Source organism: Lathamus discolor, chromosome 8 (assembly GCF_037157495.1).
Source record: "Lathamus discolor isolate bLatDis1 chromosome 8, bLatDis1.hap1, whole genome shotgun sequence".
In the NCBI taxonomy this organism is placed as follows: Eukaryota; Metazoa; Chordata; class Aves; order Psittaciformes; family Psittacidae; genus Lathamus; species Lathamus discolor.
The window spans coordinates 21,655,899-21,678,644 of record NC_088891.1 but is presented as its reverse complement, the minus strand read 5'-3'; the positions used below and the strand labels follow the sequence as shown (position 1 = coordinate 21,678,644).

The 22,746-nt window shown below is 51.7% G+C and overlaps 2 protein-coding genes across 9 annotated transcripts in view; one reads left to right on the top strand and one right to left on the bottom strand.

Annotated features, from left to right (window-relative positions):
• Positions 1–2,958: 2,958 nt before the first annotated feature.
• On the top strand, positions 2,959–6,475 carry NR2E3 (nuclear receptor subfamily 2 group E member 3). The gene is made up of 8 exons (XM_065688312.1): positions 2,959–3,016; positions 3,938–4,088; positions 4,980–5,083; positions 5,168–5,422; positions 5,497–5,678; positions 5,856–6,087; positions 6,162–6,267; positions 6,343–6,475. Exons 1-8 carry the CDS (start codon positions 2,959–2,961, stop codon positions 6,473–6,475), a joined length of 1,221 nt encoding a protein of 406 aa, XP_065544384.1.
• Positions 6,476–9,871: 3,396 nt separating this feature from the next.
• The window catches only part of MYO9A (myosin IXA), a 189,282-nt gene continuing 176,407 nt past the window's right edge, over positions 9,872–22,746 (bottom strand). For all 8 annotated transcript variants that reach the window (XM_065688147.1, XM_065688149.1, XM_065688150.1 and 5 more), the window contains 10 exons: positions 22,317–22,428; positions 20,942–21,003; positions 18,575–18,767; positions 17,899–18,027; positions 17,449–17,554; positions 16,845–16,976; positions 15,758–15,881; positions 12,992–13,194; positions 12,648–12,790; positions 9,872–12,204 (listed from right to left, as the gene is read on the bottom strand). In XM_065688147.1, the coding sequence (XP_065544219.1) occupies positions 11,723–12,204; positions 12,648–12,790; positions 12,992–13,194; positions 15,758–15,881; positions 16,845–16,976; positions 17,449–17,554; positions 17,899–18,027; positions 18,575–18,767; positions 20,942–21,003; positions 22,317–22,428 (1,686 nt within the window). In that variant the 3' untranslated portion in view covers positions 9,872–11,722. The remainder of the gene's footprint in view (positions 12,205–12,647; positions 12,791–12,991; positions 13,195–15,757; positions 15,882–16,844; positions 16,977–17,448; positions 17,555–17,898; positions 18,028–18,574; positions 18,768–20,941; positions 21,004–22,316; positions 22,429–22,746) is intronic.

The window sequence follows — 22,746 nt, the reverse complement described above, 5'->3', positions numbered from 1 at the left end:
CAGTTCTCACCAGCCCCTTCTGGTCCCTATCGTCCCTCCTGATCTCCACCATCTCCTCCTGGTCCTTACTAGTGGCTCACGATGATCTCCTCATGATCCCTCTAGGTACCCTTGGCCCCTCTGTGTCACCATTGTCCTCTCCTGGTCCCCATCATCCCCATGCTGTCCCTATTGTCCTGTCTTGGTCTCCATGTCCTGTCATCACCTGCTGCTCTCCATCATCCATCATTGTCTCTTGGTCACCATGAAAACATCCAGGTTCCCATTCTCTTCCTGATCCTCATCATCCCCTCCCAGTCCCCGTCCCCTCCTCCTGATCCCCATCACCCACTCCTGATCCTTGTTGACCCCTCCTGGTCTCCTTTATCTCCATCGGTTCCTCCTGGTCTCCATCATCACCTCCTGGTACCCACCATCTGCCCTTGGACTCCAATGTCTCCTCCTGATTCCCATCTCCTCTTGGTCCCTATTGTCTCCTCCTGCTCCCCACCATCCCTTTCTGATCCTTGTTGTCCCTCCTTGGTGCCCACCATCTTTCCTTGGTCCCATCAGCTGCTCCAGGTCCCCACCATCCCCATCTTGTCCCTGATGTCCCCCTCCTGTTCCCCACCACCCTGTGTTGGACAAGGGTGCTTCCCTGGGACACCCGATGTCCCCAGCCAAGCTGTCCCCTGCCCAGGGCTCATCCGCCAGCTCCCCACAGCCGGTGGGATTAGGGTGGCTGGAGCCCTGGGGCTGCTCCCGACCACAGGTTGCAAGCCCATCACCAGCATCTTTGGGTAATTAGTAAATTAGTAATTAAATGCTCTGTGCCTCGGGAGGAGGGGGGGGCAGAGCCCCAGGTTTTAGGCTGGGTAATCCCATGGCATCTGCCCCAGCGTCTGTCACCGAGCCGAGTCACGGCCCCGCCGCGGGCTTTAACGTTTGCTCCTTCACCCCCACCCACCGCCTGCAGCCCCTTGCCTGTGGCCTCAGGCCTGCTTGGGGTGCTCCCCAGCAATGGGCCTGGGGGTGCTCCCCTGGGAGCCTGGGTTGGGTGCTCATGGAGTGCTCGGCTCCAGGGTGCTACTGGACAAGGAGCCCACGCTGGGGCCAGCAACCAACAGAGAAATTGGGTGGGAAACCACATTTTGGGAATTATTGGCTTTCCTGGCTGTGCTGGTGATTGGCCGGCAGCAGATGGTTGGCCCGGCTAATCCCCATCCCAAATCCCTGCTCCGGAGCTGGCTTTTACCCGACGGCAAGGAGGGGACAGGCAAATTAGCCGACTCAGCATGTGCATCGCCATCCGCTGGCACCAGGCGCCTGGGTCCCCGCGTCACCCATGGGTGGGCTGACAACCCTCGAGCGCTGCAGGGTCGTGCCACCCATGGGTGAAGGTGCGCTGCAGGGGCCGGAGGCACCTAAGCTGTGGGCAGAGGCCGGGCAGGGCGAGGTGACAGCTTGCTCCTGCCGCATTAGCCCAGCGTCATAATTCTGAGGAGGGAGGAGGGCGGCCGCAGATGGTGCTGTCAGAGATCTGGGTCAGGATGGGGTCCACCACGGCATGGGGGCTGCGGGATGGGACGGGCATCCTGACAGGACCGTGGGTCCCAGGGGTGCGGGCGTGATGCAGGCAGGGGAACATGGGGCAGTGGTGCAGGCAGAGGTGATGGAGCAATGGCGCAGGCAAGATGGTGGAGTCATGCTGCAGGCAGGGCAACATGGGGCAGTGGTGCAGGCAGAGGTAATGGAGCAGTGCTGCAGGCAGGATAATGGAGCGATGCTGCAGGCAGGGATGATGGAGCAATGGTGCAGGCAGGGGAACATGGAGGTATGGTGCAGGCAGAGGTAATGGAGCAGTGCTGCAGGCAGGATAAAGGAGTGATGCTGCAGGCAGGGATGATGGAGCAATGGTGCAGGCAGGAGAACACGGAGCAATGGTGTAGGCAGGATAACAGATAAATGCCGCAGGCAGGGGAGCATGAAGCGATGCTGCAGGCACGGGTGGTGGAGCCACGCATGTTGTAGGCAGCAGGAACGGAGGCAGCAGGCAGGAATGACAGAGGGGTGACCTGCAGCCACCTCATCCACTGGTGTCACTGCTGCCAGCACCCGTCCCGTGAGACACCTGCACGGGGGCCACAGGCTGAGCCCCCCGCACCGGGAGGACACAGGGGTCGGGGAGCCCCGGCCGCAGGCAGGCCCATCCCTGGGCACCAGCCGGGCCGGGTGAGAGCGGCCCCCGTCCCCTGCGCCGGGCGGGGGGGGTTTAGCAGCTAAAGCCTCAAATCCCAAATTGTGCTGCCCTGTCACGGCCAGGGTTTAGCGGGATTGTGTAACCCCGCGGCCCCCGCCCGCTGCCGTGTCAGCAGCCCGGGGGGGAAACTGAGGCACGGGGCGGGGGGGGGCCCTCGGAGCATCCTCCCTCCCCTCGCTATCAAGGCTGGTAATTAATTACTTGGGGGCAGGGAAATCACCCCCTTTAATTACCACTTTTCGTCATTCCCCTCTAACCGCCTTAGTGAAGGGCTTATGCGCTTACAGGACCTGGTGGGTCCCGAGGAGGGACGGACACGCACACACACACACGGGGGGTCCCTGCCCCAAGCCCCTGTCCCGCACAGCTGCAATCTCAGCCCTGCAGTGCTGGGCGGGGTACAGGCGGCGGCGGGGTGACACGGCGCGGGTGGCAGCGCGCGGGGGGGTGTTGGGTGTCGCGGGTTTAGGGTTACAGGGCTGGGGCTCAGCACCTTGTTAATTCTTCATCGCGTGGCTGAGTGATCCCCCCCGCCCCGCGCAGACACTAAAGATTAAAGGGGTGACAAAGAGGCAGCTGCTTACACAGCGCCCGCTCCTAAGCTGCCTTGAAGAGAGCAAGAGCGAGCCCCGCTGCCCGCAGAGCTGCCGGAGCGCCCACCCTCGCCAGAGCCCAGGCACCCGCGCCCGCAGGGACCGGTCGGGGGCGCCGCGGACGGGATGGCTGCATCGCCGGCGGGGCCGGGGGTGAGCGCCGGCCTGGAGGAGAGCCCCACGGGTAAGAGGTGGGGCGGCGCGGCGGGGCCCTTGTGGTCGGTCTCCAGGGTCCCCGAGGGTCCTCACCGTGGCTCTTCCCTGGTGTCCTCTTGATGGGCCGCCTCTAAGACACCGCGGGTCCCACGCTGCAGTTTTCCTCCAAGATGCTCAGGGTCCCCATCGTGGCCTTCTCCTGGATGCTTTCAGCCCCCATCATGGCCCTTCTCCAAGATGCCCAGGGTCTCTGTCACAGCCCTTCTCCAGGATGGCTGGGTTTCCCATCGCGGTCCATACCCAAGACACCCAGCATCCCCATCATGGCTCTTCCCTGGGATGTCTGGGGCTCCCGTTGTAGTCTTTCTGCAAGACACCCAGGATCCCCATCATGATCTTCCTCCAGAATGCTTCAGAATGTCCCCACCGTGGTCCTCCAGGATGGCTGGGGTCCCCGTCATGGTCCTTCTGAGGGATGCTTGAGGTCCTCAGCTATCATCCCTCTCCAGGATGCTGAGGGTCCCCGTTATGGTCCTTCTCCAGGATGGGATGCCTGTAGTCCCCAGCCCCAACCCTCACCATTAAGCCCACGTTTGTTGTCCTCATTGTGCCCTGGACTCCCAGCCATAGTCCTTCTCTAGGACACCTCTGGTTGTGGCCCTCCTCTGGGATTCCCCATCCCAAGGGACACCGTTTCATCCCCTTTCATTTTAAAACGGCTTATGAGAGCTTGGCCAGCAGCATCCCAGGTTCTGGGGCATAGGGAGACGCCGAACCCTGTGCAATCCCTGCAGTCCCCGAGGTGTCCCCATCCATGTCCCCGGGCTGGACTGGTAGAGGTGGGAGCTACCCCATCACCAGGATGCTGGAGAGGAGAAGGGAAACAGGAGGGACGAGGGACACTGGGGTGTCCTGAGTGACCCTGAATGTGGTGGCTCCTCTCCTGCAGGGCTGAGCCCAGCCCCTGGCAAGGCGCTGAGCCCCGTGCTGCTGTGCAAGGTGTGTGGCGACACCAGCAGTGGGAAGCACTATGGCATCTACGCCTGCAACGGCTGCAGCGGCTTCTTCAAGCGCAGCGTCCGCAGGAAGCTCATCTACAGGTTGGCACAGGGATGGAAGGGTCCATGGGGCAGGGACCCAGGGGACGAACACGTTGTAGGGCATAGGGCAGTGACTAAGGGGACAGGCACCCAGCAGGGCAAGGGCTTGCTGTGATGGGCAGCCAGAGGGACAGGGCCCCCAGGGGGACTTGAACCCAACAGGACAGGGACCCCAGGGCATGGACACCCTGGGCAGGGTGGGACAGGCATCCAGTAGGGTGGGGATCCAGGGGTTGGACACCCAGTGGGGCAGGAACTAAGGAGACAGGCGCCCAGAAGGGTAGGGACCATGGAGACAGGCACCCAGTGGGAGAGGGAGCCAGGAGATGGACACCAAGTGGGATAGGGACATGAGGTTGGACACCCAGTGGGGTAGGGACCAGGGGGACCAGAAAAGTGAGGGGCAAGGAGCCAGGGGATGGGTATCCAGCAGGGCAGGGACCTTGGGGATGGACACGCAACGGAGCAGGGACTGGGGGGACAGGCACCCAATTGGGTAGGAACCTGGGGACTGGCACTCAGTGGGAAAAGGACCCGGGGATGAACAGGGACATGGGGTGGGACACGGCAAGGACCCAGGGGGGCTTGAACCCAACAGGGCAGGGACCAGGGGACAAGCACCCAATGGGGCAGGGGCCTGTGCTGGGGGGTCAAGGGCACCCTCACAGAGTCAGGACACCCATCAAGGTAAGGGTATTCACTGGCACAGGGCACCCACTGGGGACAGGGCACCCATCAGCGTGGGACACCCATTGGGTGGACAAAACCCATTGCAGGGGGACGAGACACCCAACAGGGACAAAGCACCCCCAGGGCACGCCACCTATGTCAGGGCCCCCCGGGGACAGGAGCCAGCGCAGGGGCTGCAGTCAGGTACCACCTCTCCCGTAGGTGCCAGGCGGGGACAGGGCTGTGCCCGGTGGACAAGGCGCACCGCAACCAGTGCCAGGCCTGCCGGCTCAAGAAGTGCCTGCAAGCCGGCATGAACAAGGACGGTGAGGCGGGCGGTGGGGACACGGCGCCGGGTGGCCGGGGCTGGCAGCGGTGTGGCTGGTGCTGATGCCGCCGTGTCCCTGCAGCTGTGCAGAATGAGCGCCAGCCCCGCAGCACGGCCCAGGTCCGGCTGGACAGCATCGAGCTGGATGCCGAGCTGGCCCCTGAGCACGTGGCCACCACCCGTGAGGTGCCGCCGAGCCCCTGCCCAGCTCCTCGCGGTCCCAGCGCCACCGTCGCCGTCACCCCTGGTCCCCAGGCGTCCACACCGCCCACCAACCATCGCTTCATGGCCAGCCTGATGACGGCCGAGACCTGTGCCAAGCTGGAGCCTGAGGACGGTGGGTGGCTGCTGGTGGGGAGAGCGTTGCCCCCCTGGTGTGGCAATCACCGACGTCCCCTTCCGTCCCTGCAGCCGATGAGACGGTGGATGTGACGGGCAGCGAGCCGGAGCGGACAGCGAGCGAGTACCAGGTGGCACCGTACCCAGCGGCCAGCCCTGAAAACGTCTATGAGACTTCCGCACGTCTCCTCTTCATGGCGGTGAAATGGGCCAAAAACCTGCCTGTCTTCTCCAACTTGCCCTTCCGCGACCAGGTGGGGTTGGAGACTCCCATGGGGACCCCCGAAAATGCAGGCAACCAGGGGGATGGGGATGGCCGGAGCATCCCAACATCCACCACAGGGTCCCACCCCACCATAAGACGCCGACCCAACCAAGTGCGCTGGAGGCTTTTTGGGTGATGGGTTTTTGGGGTTCCCGCCCTGTCCCAGGTGATCCTGTTGGAGGAAGCGTGGAGCGAGCTGTTCCTGCTCTGTGCCATCCAGTGGTCCATGCCCCTGGAGAGCTGCCCGCTGCTGGCTGTCCCCGAGCCGGGCCCTGGGAAGCTGCTGCCGGCTGCCTTGGATGTCCGGGCGCTGCAGGAGACCCTCGGCCGCTTCAAGGCACTGGCTGTTGACCCCACTGAATTCGCCTGCATGAAGGCCGTGGTGCTCTTCAAACCAGGTGAGGGGACCACCAGCACCCGCCTCTGCCCTTCCCTGTGCCCCCAGCCCACCCCTCACACCTTGCCCCTGCAGAGACCCGTGGCCTGAAGGACCCAGAACAGGTGGAGAACCTGCAGGACCAGTCACAGGTGATGCTGGGCCAGCACAACCGCTCTCACTACCCCGGGCAACCTGTCAGGTACCGCGTCCCCACGTCCCCGCGGGTGACACGAGCCGTGGGGACACCCGCCCATGGCCACCGCTGTGCCCGCAGGTTCGGGAAGCTGCTGCTGCTCCTTCCGGCGCTGCGCTTCATCTCCTCCGAGCACGTGGAGCTGCTCTTCTTCCGCCGCACCATCGGCAACACCCCCATGGAGAAGCTGCTGTGTGACATGTTCAAGAACTGACCTCCCCCGGCCCGATGTCACCGCGCGTTGACACCCCCTCACCTCCACCCTGGGTCTCCTCGCCCCGGCATGCTGCAGGGTGTGAGGGTGCCTGTGCTCCCATCTCCAGGGCGGTGGCCAGGACTATGGGATGCTGTCGGCAGCTGGGATGTGGGGCCAGCTTCAGCGAGGACAGCTGGTGGCAGGGGGATGTCCCCAAGTGGGTGCAAGAAGCACCAGGAGCATCTCATTGGGGTGGGTGCCTTGATGGGTGCTGCTGTCCCAAACACTGGAGGAACCCACAGATGCAGTCAAGACGCCCTTGCGGAGGCAATGACACCCACATGGACCCACTGCCACCCAGGGGTGACACCAGCTTGGGGGGGGACACGACATGACACCAGCCCAGGGTGGCACTGACCAAGGATGATGACACCCTGCGGGTGACGCTAGCTTGGGGCATGACACAAGTTCAAGGGTGACACTGGCTGGGGATAATGCAAGCCCAGATGTGACACTGGCCACAGGGATGATGGACATCCTGGGGTTGATACTAGCCCAGGGGTGACATGGACCAGAGGTGACACTGGCCAGGGGTAACGCCAGCCCACGGCTGACGCTGACCAGGGGTGACAGTGGCCAGCGGTAACACCCCCCAGGGGTGACATTGGCTTGGTGTGACTCCAGTCCAGGGGTGATGGCAGCCCTGTGCTGACACTGGCCACAGCAGTGATGGCCACCCTGGGGTTAGGCCAGCCCAGGGGTGACATCGGCTGGGGGTGATGCCAGCCTTGGGGTGACACTGGTCACACAATCACTGCCCGTCACTCGCAGGGTGTGACTGCAGCTCCGTGACTCCACTGGGCCCGCAGTGACTGAGCCTGCTCCTGGGGGGCTCCTGCTCTGCCCCCCAGTTTTATACCTGGAATAAAGAGGGGGGTTTGAAGCCAGTGTCCTTGCGCCACCACATCGGGGGCCCCGTCCCCCGGTGGGGATGCACCACCCGAGTATCGGAAACCTGACTGTAAATAGATAACATAGAAATAAACCATCCGAACGGAAGTACACTTGAAAGAAATGACCTGACTATAAGAGATTCAAGCAGGATGGAATAACTGGAATTAAATAACAGGAATTAAACAACCAGAATATAAAAAAGATTCATAAAAATAATGCCACTAGAACTAAAATGAAATCATCCCAGCATAAAGAAATCTAAAATAAATTTTCTGACTGCAAACGGCTATAGGCAATCTGATGAGAGATGCCCCGAATAAAATATCCTGAATGAAAATGAAATGAAAATGAACAAATTGAAGCAATCTGAAGACAAATAACCTAAAAAGAAATGATCCGAATATAAAGAAATGATCTGTTTGGAAAGGACTGCAACTGATAATCTAACCGGAAGGAATCGGAATATAAATGCAGTGAAAAGAAAGGATCTGAAAGCATCAGAATGTAAATCGAAAATAAATTATCTGAATATGAGTAACATGAACGAAATAATATGAGAGTAATTACAAATAAGATGAAATAATCTGACCACAAATACACTGAAAACGAAGCTGACGAGAGAATGTCAGTGAAAATAAACTGATGAGAAATAATGCAAATTGTGAAAATAAATGAAAATAATCTAAAATGAAGCTGAAATAAAAACAGAAACTGAAACAAAAATTGAAATGAAAAAAAATTGAAACAAAAATTGAAATAAAAAAAACCCAGAAATTGAAATAAAAAAAACCCTAGAAATTGAAATAAATTACGTGAATGGAACCACACGGAAGTGATCTGAATTCAATCACCTGCATAAAATTCACAAGGGTACAGTTAATCTGAAGATAAATGAATCGAAGAGGAATTCTCTCTGCCAGGGTGATCAGAAAGTATCTGAATAGAAAGATGAGAATCATCCGAATTGAAATAAATTGAAAATGATCCGAACGGAACTAAAAGAAAGAATAACCTGAATATAATCTATAAATAAATAAAATAATCTGAATAAATAAATTGAAAATGATCTGAACGGAGAAAATCTGTATATGAAAAACGGAAATAATCGGCACAGAAATCAGTGAAATGAGAATCTATGACAATATGTGACATCAGCCATTGGGGGCGGGGGCTCTGTTCAATTGCACTTTAAGCACACGACGGGCTGAGAGCAGAAGGAGGAAGCCCCCCCCGTCTCCCCGAAGCCAGCGGTGCTCTGGGGCCTCACCAGCACCACAACCGCTTCACCTTTAGAGAAGTACGCTTTTATTTCTCCATTTGGTTTTCTTTTCTCCTTTTTAAACCATTCCTAGCGTGGGTGACCCAGGATAATATATCCTCGTACAATACAGATCTGGTTTTAATTTACACGCAGCAGACTTATAAATTACTTAAAAAAAGTCCATGAAAAATAATAATAATAATAATAACAATGACACCACCACTTGACCGCACGCAGCCCCGCTCCTCTGCTCCAGCAGTAAGTACATTCGTGCCGCAAATCCATCCCTTGACGTGCAGCAGGGGCCGGGAAGGGGCTGTGGAAGATGCCGGGGGGATGCGCTGGCCGGGAGCCCTGGAACCCCCTGTTCCGCAGCTCAGCCTCTGCCTGGCCTGGATTTTACACATATATATCTATACATGCATATATTTCTTCTATATCCATTTTCTTTATATATATACACAAATATATATTATATATAAAGAAATATGTTTTCTATATATATTCTATATATTTTCTATATATATTCCATATATATTCTATAAACATATATATAAAGAAGTAGAGATAAAAGATATGAACATATATTCTTTATATATGGCATATATGTACTTAGAGAACTATATGCTCTATATAAAGAAACATATAAATCTATACGAAGAAACATACACATATTTATACATATAAAAGAAATACAGAAAAATATAAAGAAATACATGTTCTTGCTATACAGCATGCATCTATTTGACATACATTTCTTTACACATATTTATTATATATATTTCTTTATATATAAAGAAATATATTTCTTTATATATATATAAAAATATATATATAAAGAAATACATACATAATATTTCTTTGTATATATATAATATTTCTATGTATAAAGAAATATATTCTTTATACATGGTATGTATTTATTTTATATATATTTCTTTACATAGAAATATAAATATATGCATAAAGACATATATTCTTTATACACAGTATATTTTTCCTGTATTTATATTTCTCTCTATATATTATTTTATAATACATAAAAAGAAATATGTTTTATCTTTATACATATTTCTTTATATGTAAAATACATAAAGAAATATATATATTCTTCACATGTAGCATGTATCTCGTATTTCTTTATATGTAAACATGTATTATATATAAAAGAAATAAAAACAAACACATTTTTTCTTTATATATTATTTTACACACACTTTATATATAGAATATACATAGTCTTTCATACGTTAATTTTCTTTATATATAGAATATATATTCTTGAACATCTATTTTCTTCATATATATATAATCTATATATAAGGGAAATACATATATGAAAAGAAATACACACACACATATATATATGTATTTGGAGGCGCTGCCTAAGCCACATCTGCGGTCCCTGCTGTTCTCCTGCCGCTGTGCCGGGAAAACTAAGGATGAGATTGGAGCCCTTCGGCCCTCCCACAGGGACACCCTCACCTGGAGCCACTTTGAGGAGAATTCCTGGGCTTTTCGATAAAGATGCTCAGAAATGACTGGTTTTGGCACAGAGCACAGGGATGCTCCCGCTATTTCCAGCTCTAGGGGAATTTGGGGTGGCTTCCCAGTATCTTTCACTTTCGTGGCCATCACCCACCTCCCAGCACATCCCAGGGTGGCCCCAAAATGCCAATTTTCCACTCAAGATGGTAAATTCCCATTTTCCCCTACGGGTGGCGGATGACCGAGTGGATCTTGCTCCGCTCCGGGGAGACAGCACCAAGGCGGATGGTGTTCCCATGCTCCCGCTCTCCCAGCGGCATCTATTGCTTTTCTCCATGGAAAAAATGAAAATAAAACTTTGAAAAGTGAAATAAAAGAAAACCAAATCCCCAATAAATAAACCATCCCTCAAAAGCAATGGGCGGGGGGAAGGGACCAAAGGGCAGCTTGGCTAAACCCTGGGATGCAGAGATGCTCAGAAAACCACAAAACGCTCAGCAAAACCCAGGTTTTTGGCATTTTCCCCCTTTTTTGGTGGTGTTTCAGGAAAGGACGAGCCTCAACCTGCAGTGCCCAACGCATCTGAAAGGATGGATCCGTCCTTTATTAACCTAATTAGCGCTCTAGGGCTCCTAATTTTGCCTTTCCAGACGTCTTCCAGTATCTGGAGCTTCTCCAGATGCCATGTGATGACGATGACGATGATGATACGGGAGGGATTAAGAGCTGATTAGTCCTATCATGGGCATTGCTTTTAAATTAGGCTAATTACACCTCAAAGTACAAGTACAGAGCAAGGTAGTAGCGGCAAGTGATGGATGCTGACACCGGTGGTGGCACCGGCAGGACGGCTAAAGCCCATCGCTTCCTCCTCCCTGGCCACAAAATAACAATAATAATAAACCAAAAAGTTCAGTTTGGGGAAAAATAGAAAACAAAATAAAAATAAAAATATATCTATTTACATCAAATTCCAGTAACCGGCTTATAAACAAATAGAGCTTCAAGTAGTCCTTGAGTATTATTATTGTTATTATTATTATTTTTTAATACTGATGGTCTCCAAAACAAAAAAAAAAAAAAAGAGGAGAAGGTGGTTAGGTCACGTTAAAAAATAACACAAAAAAAGGGTGGTTTTTGGCAGATTTTTACGCTTTCCCATGCGCTTGGCGTTGGCGTGGATGAGGTGGTTAAAGCGCGGAGGGCTTGGCTGGCTGGCTGGCTGGAGCCGCTGCCGGCTCGGGATGCTCCCACAGGAGTTTTAGGCTTGGTTTGTTCCTACCCACAGGCAACGGTGACTGGGCACAAGGATTTGGCGGTGCGATGCTCCGAAGCGTGGCGTGCTCCGAGGGGAAGGGCGCAGGAGCCGGCCAGTGCCCCTCCATCCCTGGTCCACCCCCCTCAGAAACCCTCAACCTCCCATAACCATTAAGGCCACCGTGAAAACCGTCCCCCCCTCCCTGGCCTTTGAAATCAGGAATTAATTCATCCTCCTGGTGTTAAGAAGGAAGCCATCAGGAGCACAGACCAGGAGGATGCTCCAGCACACGATGTGGAACATCTCAGACCATGAACTCATTGCTCCCCAGGAGGACGAGGGATTGGGCGGCAGCACAGTCGGCCTCGGGGTTTCTCTTGCGTGTCCCCCCTGTCCCCCCATCCGGGGGCTCTTTGGTTTTTGGGGGGGAAGTTTTCACGCTCTTCAGTTTCTGTTTGCCTTTCTCCGGGTTGAACGTCCCGCGGGTGGTGAACTGAGGGCGCTCCTCGGGATAACGGAGAGGTCCCATGAAACCCTCGGGGCTCGCCCGGCTTTCAGGAGCCTCGCCAAGACCCCCTGCTCGGTAGAAAGGCGATTTGGAGTACATCTGGAAGCGCTTCCGGGGAAGGTGGGGCAAGCAGGAGGTGGATGATTGGGATGAGGAGGAGGAGGAGATGGAGACGTCAGCTGGATCCACCGGGTCCGGACGAGTCCTGGGGTGCCTTCGCAGCCGGCTCGGCCCCTCTGCCTTGGCGGGGCGCAGGGAGGTAAGTGCTATGCTTCTCTCTGGGGGAGGTGGGAAAGACCAACGGAGTATTAGCACCCCGAAACCACACAGGATCTCAGCACCTCTCCCTGGGGACTCATGCTATGAAGCCAGGAGAATGTTCCCAGCATCTCACTGGGACCATCATCTGGGATGAGGATGCGCAGTGCTGGAGGAATGCTCACCTGCCCACCAAACCCTGGATGCTACCACCCACCTCCCCATGTGTTTCAACCTTTAACCCAGCTCTTTACACCCATTTAAACTGCTGGCTTTAAATTTCCTCTGGGCAGGAAAGAAACAAATAAACCCCGCTCAAGCTTATAGAAAAACCTGAGCAACCTGCTCAGTTGATGATGTCCCTGCTCATTGCAGGGGGGTTGGACAGGATGAGCTCTGAAGGTCTCTTCTAGCCCAAACCAGTCTATGACTCTCTGAGAAACCCAAGAACTTCTGGATTTACCTGAGCGATCGGAGATGGCTCCTTCGGAGTCAAAGTTCAGATTCTCAGAGCTGTCGGCAGTGCCGATGGAGGCTTCAGACTCGAGGGTTTCATCGTCAGAGGCGCGGGGCTCCAGCGTCAGCATCTCGAACGTCAGCTCCTCCCTGCCAAAACCAACCCATTGACCCAAGGGGACCAAAAAGGTGGGGAGGAGAAGAAAGGGATACACATACACCAAGAGATTCATGGAGGGATGGAGCCACCCAGGTCATCCTGGGAGTGGCACGTCAACTAAATGATGTCAAGCGACATCTATAGGTAACCTACTGCTAGGGGACATGGCTTAAACCCTCAGCCAGACTCACTTTTCCTTCTGCAGGCTCTCAATCTGCTCAGTCAGCACCTTCTCCTCCTGCTGCATGGCCACTTGCTGCTGCTCTGTCACCTCCATCTCCATGGCTTCCTCACTGCTCATGGTCTCCTCAGGGACATCTGTCACCGAGGGCAAGCGCACAGCAACAGGAGATGTTGGGCTGGGGTAGGCGCCACGTCGCACGCGTCCTTTGCCCTGAAGAGAGACAATGGTGTCACCACCACCAGCCAAGGTGATTTTGCCAACATCTTAGGTGCCAGCCACACTGCTCTCCCAAGAAACAAAGACAATGGCCCTGGCCACCAGTCCTCAGTGCACCACTGGTGCTTGCACCGAAGACTCTCCAAAATCTCACCCCAGGCTAGGAGGGGTACCAGAAAGACTCAACACACTGGAGGAGGTGAGGATGGAGGTGGTGAGTGTGGTGCTGATGGACCAAGTGCAATCTGGACTTCCAAGCAAGCACAGCTGGCAGCAGGATGGGTTTCCGCAAAGCTTGACAGCCCATGCGATGGGAAGCTTGACATGCCAGGTCCATGCTGGCTTTGGGTGGGAGTGTCACCAGGGCTTTGATTTCAGGGCACCTGGCTCCCACTTTATCATCAGAGTGCATCTTGCATCCTTTCCTTACCCTCCCTCGGATAAGGGACACCACAGACATTAAAAAGCTTCTATCTTAACCATTATCGTAACCAGACGTGTCTCATCTTCTAAATTCTAGATCCTAAACTGAACAGGACTCGGGCAACGTTGACCAGCCTGAGATGTGCCCCTTGCTTGGTGCCCTCCTCCTGACAACCATCACCCAGGATAAGCCTGCACCTCCATGCTCTTTGCAACACAGCTTTTCTCCCCATAGGACTATCTAATCTCTGCAGCTGTGGCATCCCTGGCTCTTCCTGATAATCCATGTGCCCAGAGCAGGTTTGCTCTCTAAAAGAGATTTGTTCCATTTTACCTTTTTCCTCTTATATTGTCAGACCTCAGAGACCTTCCTGCGGCAGCAAAGCTGCTCCTGTGCCCTGGCATTCCTCTGACAACACCTTCTCACGTGGGCTCCTGAGCTGAAGCGCAGCTACCTGAATCCTATTAGCCAAAACCCCTGAGATCCCAAGGATCCCACCGGCTTGTGGACTTAAGCCCCTGTGAAATGGTGTGCTTGCAAAACAGCATCAGGGGAGCAGAGCTCGAGTTTTGCCCTTCTCTGTCTCCTGACCCGCCTGGATGGGGAGAAGCACCATGGGCTGAACCTGGTAGGAAGGGAAACAGCTCCAGAAGCATCCCCAAAAACCTGCAAGCACTTTTCTCACTGGGAACTCAAAGTCAAGCTGGGATGGAGCTGGGGAATAAAGGGGTTGCTGGATGCCTTCCAATTCCAATCTGGGTCTTGTGCCCTTCTGTTCAAAGGGGTGGTGGTGCTGATCCTCCAGGAAGGTGGAGGAGACCTTCAGATGCCTCATGGTCACAGAGGCATCGAGCCACTGGTTTTATCCACCACCTGCAGATACAGCAGCACTGCGAAAGCAATATGATGCTGAAACATACCCTGAGTGAGCAGCAGAAATTGGGGTGGGAAGGGATGAGTCAAGCAAAGCAAAAAAGAGGGAAGCACAGGATGGGAAAAGAAAATAGAAGAGGAAAAGCAGGAAGGGGAGAAGGGGCAGAAAGCAGTTTTTCAAGGAGCTGCTTGCGCGGATGGCCGAGTGGCGGCCATCCCAAACTCCTGGCGCCTGGGGGACCTGCTGGAGAAACAGTAACCCTGAGGAGCAGCTCCCACTCAGGGACCAGACGGGCAACTTCACGGACAATGGCCGGTGGGACAGGGCTGGAATGAGTGGCGGTGACACACAACGGAGGGACGCGGCGGCTGGCGCGGGGCGCACTGCAGTTAATACATACCGGGATTGAGCTGCGGGTTATGCTCATAAATCTAACTGCAATTAGTACAGGTTTCTGGATTAGAGAGGAGATGAAAAGGAAAGCAGAAGGTTAGAGTGCACATGCCATTGCCCCGCCAAAAAAACCCGTTTCTGTTCATTTTGATGGGTTTTTTTTCTCAAGTAGGATGAGCAGGGCAGCTCTGCAGCACCAGCCCCACAACCTTGGGCAGCCCCTGCTTGGATTTCATCCCCAAGAAAGCAGAAGCAACATGTCCCCGAGGACCACAGCGGGCAGGTCCAAGCAGAAGTGTCACTTGGCTCCTCAGCCCAAGGCTGGGACAACCATGCTGCGCCAAGTCTGTCTCGCTCCCACAGCCCAACAAGCCAAGTGCAGCGTGCATCCACAGCCCGCTGGCCCCCAAGGCAGCATGGAAGCTCAATGAGATGGATTTGAGTCTCCCAAAAAGGTGGTGTGGGAACACAGAGAGCCTCTGAGGAGCTCATTTTGGGTTCAGATAAAGCGACTGAGTATGAAAAAGGATGGTCCAGGTCTCCCATGGCACAACATTGAGCTGGTCAGTGAAAGACTTGACTAAACCCATGACCAAACAAGTTCAAATCAAGACGGAAACACTGATCAGGAGCATCTGAACTGGAGTGACCACATTTCCACAGACCATTCCCACTTTCTTGTGCTTTGGAATGACTCCCTGCAAAGGTGAGGAGCCTCCATGGGGCTGATGGTCCCTGTCCTGGGGAGGATGGTGTGGGAGGTGCGAGGGGTTTGGAAGGCTGGGATAAGCAGGAGAAGATAAGGGAGGGTTGCTTCAGTGGCAAGGAAGGGATGGGAAGGGACAGAGATGGTTTTGGCATCTCACCATTGATCTGCGGATCAAGGAGAGGCGGCTCTTGGCTTTGTTCTCCGCAAACTCCAGGCTGTTGATGTCCTTGAGGCGAGCCTTGTATTTGTTCATCTGCTCGATGACAATTAATTCTACGCACCTAAGGAGGGAAAAAAAGACAAGATTGGAAGAGGAAACAATTTGATCTGAGCTGTCTCTGTCTTGCCTGGAGATCTGCCCTTATGGAAGACACAGAGGGAGAAAGCTCCAGCTGGAAACCAAAGGGTAGTGCAAATTCCTCCAAAAAGAGTGATAAAGATCCCACTCTTGGAAGAGGGATCAAGGAAATAAAACCTGGCGAAGGCAGGGTGCCTCCAACTCACTTACATGCAGTAATCCTGCAGCAAGCTTGTCTAGCAGAACTGTTTAATGCTGTCAGGAGTGTGTTTGGGGAAAAAATGTAGTCCTTTCCATGTAATAAAATTAGAGGATGTGCTATAGCTAAAGTCCAAGAGAGAAGCTACACAGAAATCCTCTGAAAGGATGAGTGCTCCTACCAGCTGAGCCTCCAAACACGTTCTGCTGTCCAACCATTTTAATACTTCCTGGCAGTAAACCAGACTCTTTCAGAAGCCCAGCCCTTCACTGGATGGTTTCCATCATCATCATTGTCTCCATTATCAATTTTTAAATCTACTTAACACAAGCCAGACTGAATTTGGGCAGGTGCTTCACTTTTTCCTCTGTAAAATTGTTGCAATTATGTCAAATACCTTAAAGAAATCCAAATCTGCAGTATTAACACAGCTGCAGACCAAACTCACCTCATCAAATAAAGGTTAAGTAAGAACATACCCCAGGTTAAGTAAGAACATACCACCTCAGCACAAGCTTCGCCTTTTCCTGCTGAGAAGTGCCTGGTGGGAACACAAATTGATCTGCTCTTGTGGATCTTCATAGCTTAAAAATCCCCATTAACAACCTCTTGGGGAAATATGTGTTCCTAATTTCCATGCTTAAGCTCCCTATTCTTGAGCCACTTGACCGTATTGAGGGTTCTCATGATAGCAATGGTGACATGGAAATAGGTAAGGAGCTGGATCATCCAGCACCACGTTCTTACGTGGTTGTTTTACTGATGTCCTGAACGCTCTGCAGCGGGTCTGTCGTATCAGGGCAGCGGAGGATACAGGGAGCAAAGACAATGGCCAAGGCATTAGCTGACATGCGATTGGTCTCTTCTTGGAGGGCAATCCTAGAAAAAATAGGGATTAAGCCAGAAGTCAGTGGTGAAGGCACCTCCCACTGCACCTCTTCCATGGATGAATAGGGGGGACAACATTTCTAAGATGCAGTCTTGCTCTGCTAGCAAGCATGCTATTCTGCCCTCATCTTTGCTCTGCCTGCTGGAAAAAGCCAAACCTGAAGACATCTCAGGTGTTCTTAAGGCAAGCAAAACCGCAGCGTTTTTCACCCACAAATCCTGTCCCTGCAGTGGTGAGGGGCACCATGGACCTGCAAGCACTATGAGCAACCAGAACACTGCAGAGGCTGTTCATCAATACAAGGGTCATTTGGAGAACAGCTCTGGGGCCACCTCCTGGGAGGTGTGATGGACCTGAAAACTCTTCTTTTCCCTTGCCCATCTCCTTTCAGTCTTAGTGACTTCGGTACGAAGGATGCCTGAGCATCCTTGTCTTGCCCAGAGTGGCCCTGGCTCAACGTACCTCACCAGGTGGAAGATGAGACGCTCCAACGTGCTGAGATGGGTGCGGGAGAGCTGGTCAATGACTGAATACACTCCCCGTACAGTCTCTTTCCTCTCCTGGAGGCCTGCAGAGGAAGCAGCAGTGTTTAGGGACAGCTTCTAATTCTTCCTCCTGTTTAAAATGATACCTTCTTAACACTTACTTACTTTTGCTACTTAAAAGATGGATCTGCTGGCTAATGCTCTGGGTTGAAATCTGCTGAACCATGATGCAATGTGTGCCACCAAAGGTGAGACTGAACTGCCTGCGGCTTCTTGTGAAAAAACCCTTTTAGCCAAAAATTCAGGCTTTGAAACACAGTAACTGTAATTTGGCAAAACTAGCTGCTTTGGGCCCAAAGACTAAATAAAAAGTTAGGCCACCCTTTCTCTCTGCTGAGGGAATGGGATACCAAAGGAGGCTCCTTACCCATCGCCCGCAGAAACTCCTCATAGAGTTCGAAGGTCATGAGAGGGTTTGGCAGATCTCGGAGCCACTGCTTGAACACGCTGGCGATGACGTGGATGTTGTAGTCATCTAAATTCACATTATCAATGTCTGGGTTTGGCAACGGAATGAGGAAAAACAAAAAACAAGAGGCAACAATCAATATGAAGCCATTAGTGAAGCCACGGGGCTGGACCAGGTGACCATTAAAGGTCCCTTCCAACCCAAACCATTCTATGAGAAGCTACTCCTCTACAATACAAATGTTTGTTTGCCACCCCAAACCCACGCTGCATTCAATGGCAAGAAGCCCAGCACCTGATTTCAGCTCTACCTGTTGAAATTAGAGAGAAATGCATTTTCCGGGGCAAGGAACCTTGTGTTGAACCAGAATTTCTTTTCTTGCTGGCATTGATTGCTACAGTGTAAGTAAAGCAGTGTTTTCCCGCAACCAGAATTACTTTTTTTCAGGTACTGCACCCAAAAAGCATGAGTTGGTGACTTGAGCTTTGTTGGAGATGTGAAAGCATCACTTGCACGGGAAGGAAGGCAGGACCGCTCCCTTGTTTCATCCCGATGAAGCATTCCACATTCCTCACATCCAGCCTCGTTGTTGCAGAGATTTTTCTCCCTGCATGGTTTTTCCCCATCCGTTTACCTGTATCGAGTCCTTGCCGCAGCTCCTTAATCTTGTTGGTGGACCCTGATTTTCTGTAAATGCCCTCTGTGTACAGCCCATGCATTTCAATGTAGTTGATGAGCTTCTCCACCAGCACCGGCACTGCCCGCTCCTCACTGGTCAACCGAGAGAGCTCCACACCAAACTGTCGAGACGACAGCTCGGGGTCATACTGAGGAGGAAAAGGGAAAAAGGGGTCGAAAATCCTTCCAGGAAGCAATGCTGGTGCAGTGCTCAGATCCAGCTGCCCTTCAGGCTTCTTCAGCTGATCCAGGTGATGCGCAAGTCAGTCTAATGAAGGACAGCCAGCAATTGTCTTGCAATGCTAAGTTGGTCTCTGGGCATGCACCTGAAATTGTAAAACTTTGGATCTTCTTTCTTTAACCACCCAACTGTGGCATATTCTCAGCCTGGCAGAGCCAAGGCAGCCAGGCATGGTCCTCCTCCACCTCCTGCCTCTCTGGCATCATCTCTGGGGATGATTTCACTCCCCAAAGAAGATGCACAAAGCAGAACAGGTAAATCTGAGTCTCGAGAACTTAGATCAACTTGCAGCATTGCCAATTACAAAATGTCAGTGAACAAACATTATGCTAAAATAAGAGCATGAAAAACCCCATCTACATCTGCCAGGACAGACCCTTTTGCTGGCTGCAAACACTCACTGGAGATTGGGTAACTGGCACATTCCAATTTGGACAAAGTCCTCTTGCATGGGAGATTCTGAGTGGGAAAATTCAAAAGACCAGGTGAAATATTGGCACGAATTCCTGGTGCCAGCGAAAGGGATGTGAAAAGGAATATGCTGCAACCCACTCATCAACAAGATGCTGGTGACCATGACCCAGGTCACAGCTGCCCTTATAACCACTCCTGCATCTTTGTTTTCCCCATTCAGGTTCATCCTTTCATTGATCTGTCAACCTTATGAGATGATGTGGGGAAGATGCCCACACTGTTTCCTGTTCTAGGGACCGCCCCCCCCCCGGAACACCTGGTCTCAGCTACCAATTGAAATTCATCACCTGCTGCTCAAATGGCCATCAGCAAACATGATGACACAAACCCCATGTGAAGCTTTACTCAAAGCAGGTAGTGCTGAGATGAAGCATGGGTGAAAGGAATTCCACGGCCATAGAGAGAGATGAAACTGGCGTTCGCTCAAGTTCCCCAAAGATCTGGAGAAACAGATCCAGTCTGGGACAAGGCTGAGTTACAAAATCAACCGTTGCCAGAAAATAAAGACCTCTTTCTCAAAGCATAAGAGAAGGTTTGTGGCTCCCTGTCACTGAACACAACCTTAAAACAACCTAGTACAGACAAGCCAGAGCCTTCCTAGAGAAGGACCTCCAACCACCCAGGTGGAAAGCTACAGGGAACTTGCTTCCTTGGGTAGAGATACCCCAAGAAACGAGATGGGTCCAAGCATCTCTGAGTTTCTCCTCCTAAAATAATCAGAGATCTGATTGAACTTCCCAGATTTTAGAGCAGAAACTCATGTGAGGTGTTCCCAGCTCTCGCAGAAACACTCCCAGAAAGGGAAGGAGTGCAGTAAAAATGCTATATATATTCAAAATACAAGTATATTCATATACGTGTTCAATGTATATATTCAGCTTATTAGGAAAAATGTAATCATGCAGCTTTATGGAGGCTGTTCTTCCTCGAGAAGCCTCACAAGGAGCTGACAAAGCTTTGCACACATTATTATCCTCGCTGTATTATCATTCTTTTTGGGCATAAAATAAACTATTTCAAAGAGAAACCTCCAAATCCTGATGGCTCACATTAGCCAGAGCGACAGGTTACATTCATTCACTGTTCTCCATATGCTTAAAAATCAGCACACAGTATTTAATTCCCCTCTAAGGAGGATGGTGAGTGCTTGAGCATCCTCCATTCACCCTTCCTTGCTCAGCTGTCGTGCTGCTGCTGTTTGGAGACTGTGCTGTGAGCCTCAACAGGGACCAACTGGGTTAAGAATAACCCCTATTTCCAAGAATAATCCTACATTTAAGGATAACCCCCCATTTCCAAGCCCTATAAGCTGTAAGGACAGCTTTCTATGGTTCAGTGTGGTTAAAAAAACAGAGAACATCACTGCACCATCTGCTGCATGACTGCGCAGATATACAGTGACGCATCACTGCGTTAGTCCCCATGCAAACACCAAAGCACCGGCTGGAGAGACCTTCAGGGATCTCTGGTCCAAGCTGCTGCTGGCAGGAGAGTTACTGCCAGCAGTATATCAGGCGCTGTGCCTGCAAACATTTTTTATACAAACTTGGGCTCACTGTCAGAAAGAAAATGAAAGATGATGAAAGAAAAGGACTGACAGACATTTACCTTTTTGGAGCACTTGGTCGTGGTTTTAAGACAGCACTTCTTGTGACAAGCATATTTACATACTGCAATGAAGAAAAGGAGGATTTAATAATCCAAAAAGTCAGATCAATGGAGAAATATGAATTAATACGAATTAGGTAGCTCCTCAGAGGACTAGCAGGTCAAAAGCACGTTGAATTTGCAGTTTCCAGGGGCCAAATCTGTATTAGAGCCACTCAAACAGAAAAAAATGAAGACTTTAATTATAAAAGTCCCATATTTAACTCGCTGAAACATTAAACTCAACTTGGAAAATAATCATGAGTCACTCTGAGCTATCAGACATATATAGAATCATAGAATCCCAGACTGGTTTGGGCTGGAAGGGGTCTTAAGGTCATCCAGTTCCAACCCCTTCCACTGGAGCAGGGTGCTCCAAGCCCCTGTGTCCAACCTGGCCTTGAGCACTGCCAGGGATGGGGCAGCCACAGCTTCTCTGGGCACCCTGTGCCAGTGCCTCAGCACCCTCACAGGGAAGAACTTCTGCCTTATATCTAACCTGAACTTCCCCTGTTTCAGTTTGAACCCATCACCCCTTGTCCTGTCGCTACAGTCCCTGATGAAGAGCCCCTCTCCAGCATCCTTGTAGCCCCCTTCAGACACTGGAAGCTGCTCTGAGGTCTCCACACAGCTTCTCTTCTCCAGGCTGAACAGCCCCAGTGTTCTCAGCCTGGCTCCATACAGGAGGTGCCCCAGCCCCTGATCATCCTCGTGGCCTCCTCTGGACTTGCTCCAAAAAAATACCCTCAGAGAGGTTGGAAATAGCACCTAATCTGTATTCTTCCTGTCCTGTGCTTCAGCTTGAAATACCCAGAGTTGATACTTCCAACTTAAGCACAGAAATGTTGGAAAATCCAAAGCAATGGATCAATTTTTCCCACTGATCCTCATCCACTTTCCTGAGCCCCCCAGAAATTTACATGCCTGGAGGCCAAATAAGCTAAACCAGATGAATTCTCCAAGGTCATGAGACTTACAGGCATCCTATGGGCTGAAGTTGCACGGTATGTTTGCCATACCTGACTCCACCATCCTTCTTACTGTGACAAATATGGTCTGACCCTATGGGATGACCATAGGACCTTATGGGTTAAAATGTGTAACATGCAAAGCTCCCCCCCCCAAACGCTAACATGAGGACTGGAAGGGCTGCTGGGATGGATTTACTAGCTGACTTCAAAACCCCTTAAGATCTGTCCCAAAAGATCTTTTAATGTGAAAAAACAAGTTATTTGAGAGTGGGGCTGCAGGAAAGAGCAGCAAACACTTTTCAAAATGTAAAAGCTCATCACTGTGATACAAACTCATGAAAACAGACCAAAGAGAGTATGCTTACATTTACAAACAGAAGCCCTGTCCATTATCCAGATCAAAGAGGAACAATATTCACAGTACGTGGGGATGCTGTACTGGGTCGCCTTAAAAATGTGACCGTTGTGCTCTTCCACCTGCAATGATAAAGGTTGAGTGGTGATTAAAAAGAGATGCGTGCTTAGAGTGCTGCAAAACAAGGAGATGAACATGGTCAGCTCAGCAGCTTTTAGCTGCTATTTGCTTTTATTTGCTATTTTTATTTCCTTTTCAGCCCAATAACCCCACAAGCAACCCAATCCAGCCTTTATGGGCACTGAACCATCACACAAGCAAGATAGAATCAGTGTTTGACTGAGGTTGGCTGGTCAACTTCTCCATGTTAAGAAGATTCTTCCATGCATCCATGGCCCCTTTTTGCTTCGCAACGGCATCCTTACTAATGCTATCAGATC

What these genes read in the sequence shown, in the direction of transcription:
- NR2E3 (XM_065688312.1), top strand. Translation starts at nt 2,959, where the DNA reads ATGGCTGCATCGCCGGCGGGGCCGGGGGTGAGCGCCGGCCTGGAGGAG. An exon ending in CGCAGGAAGCTCATCTACAG is followed by an intron (nt 4,089 to 4,979) that starts GTTGGCACAGGG and finishes CCTCTCCCGTAG; the next exon opens with GTGCCAGGCGGGGACAGGGC. An exon ending in TACCCCGGGCAACCTGTCAG is followed by an intron (nt 6,268 to 6,342) that starts GTACCGCGTCCC and finishes CTGTGCCCGCAG; the next exon opens with GTTCGGGAAGCTGCTGCTGC.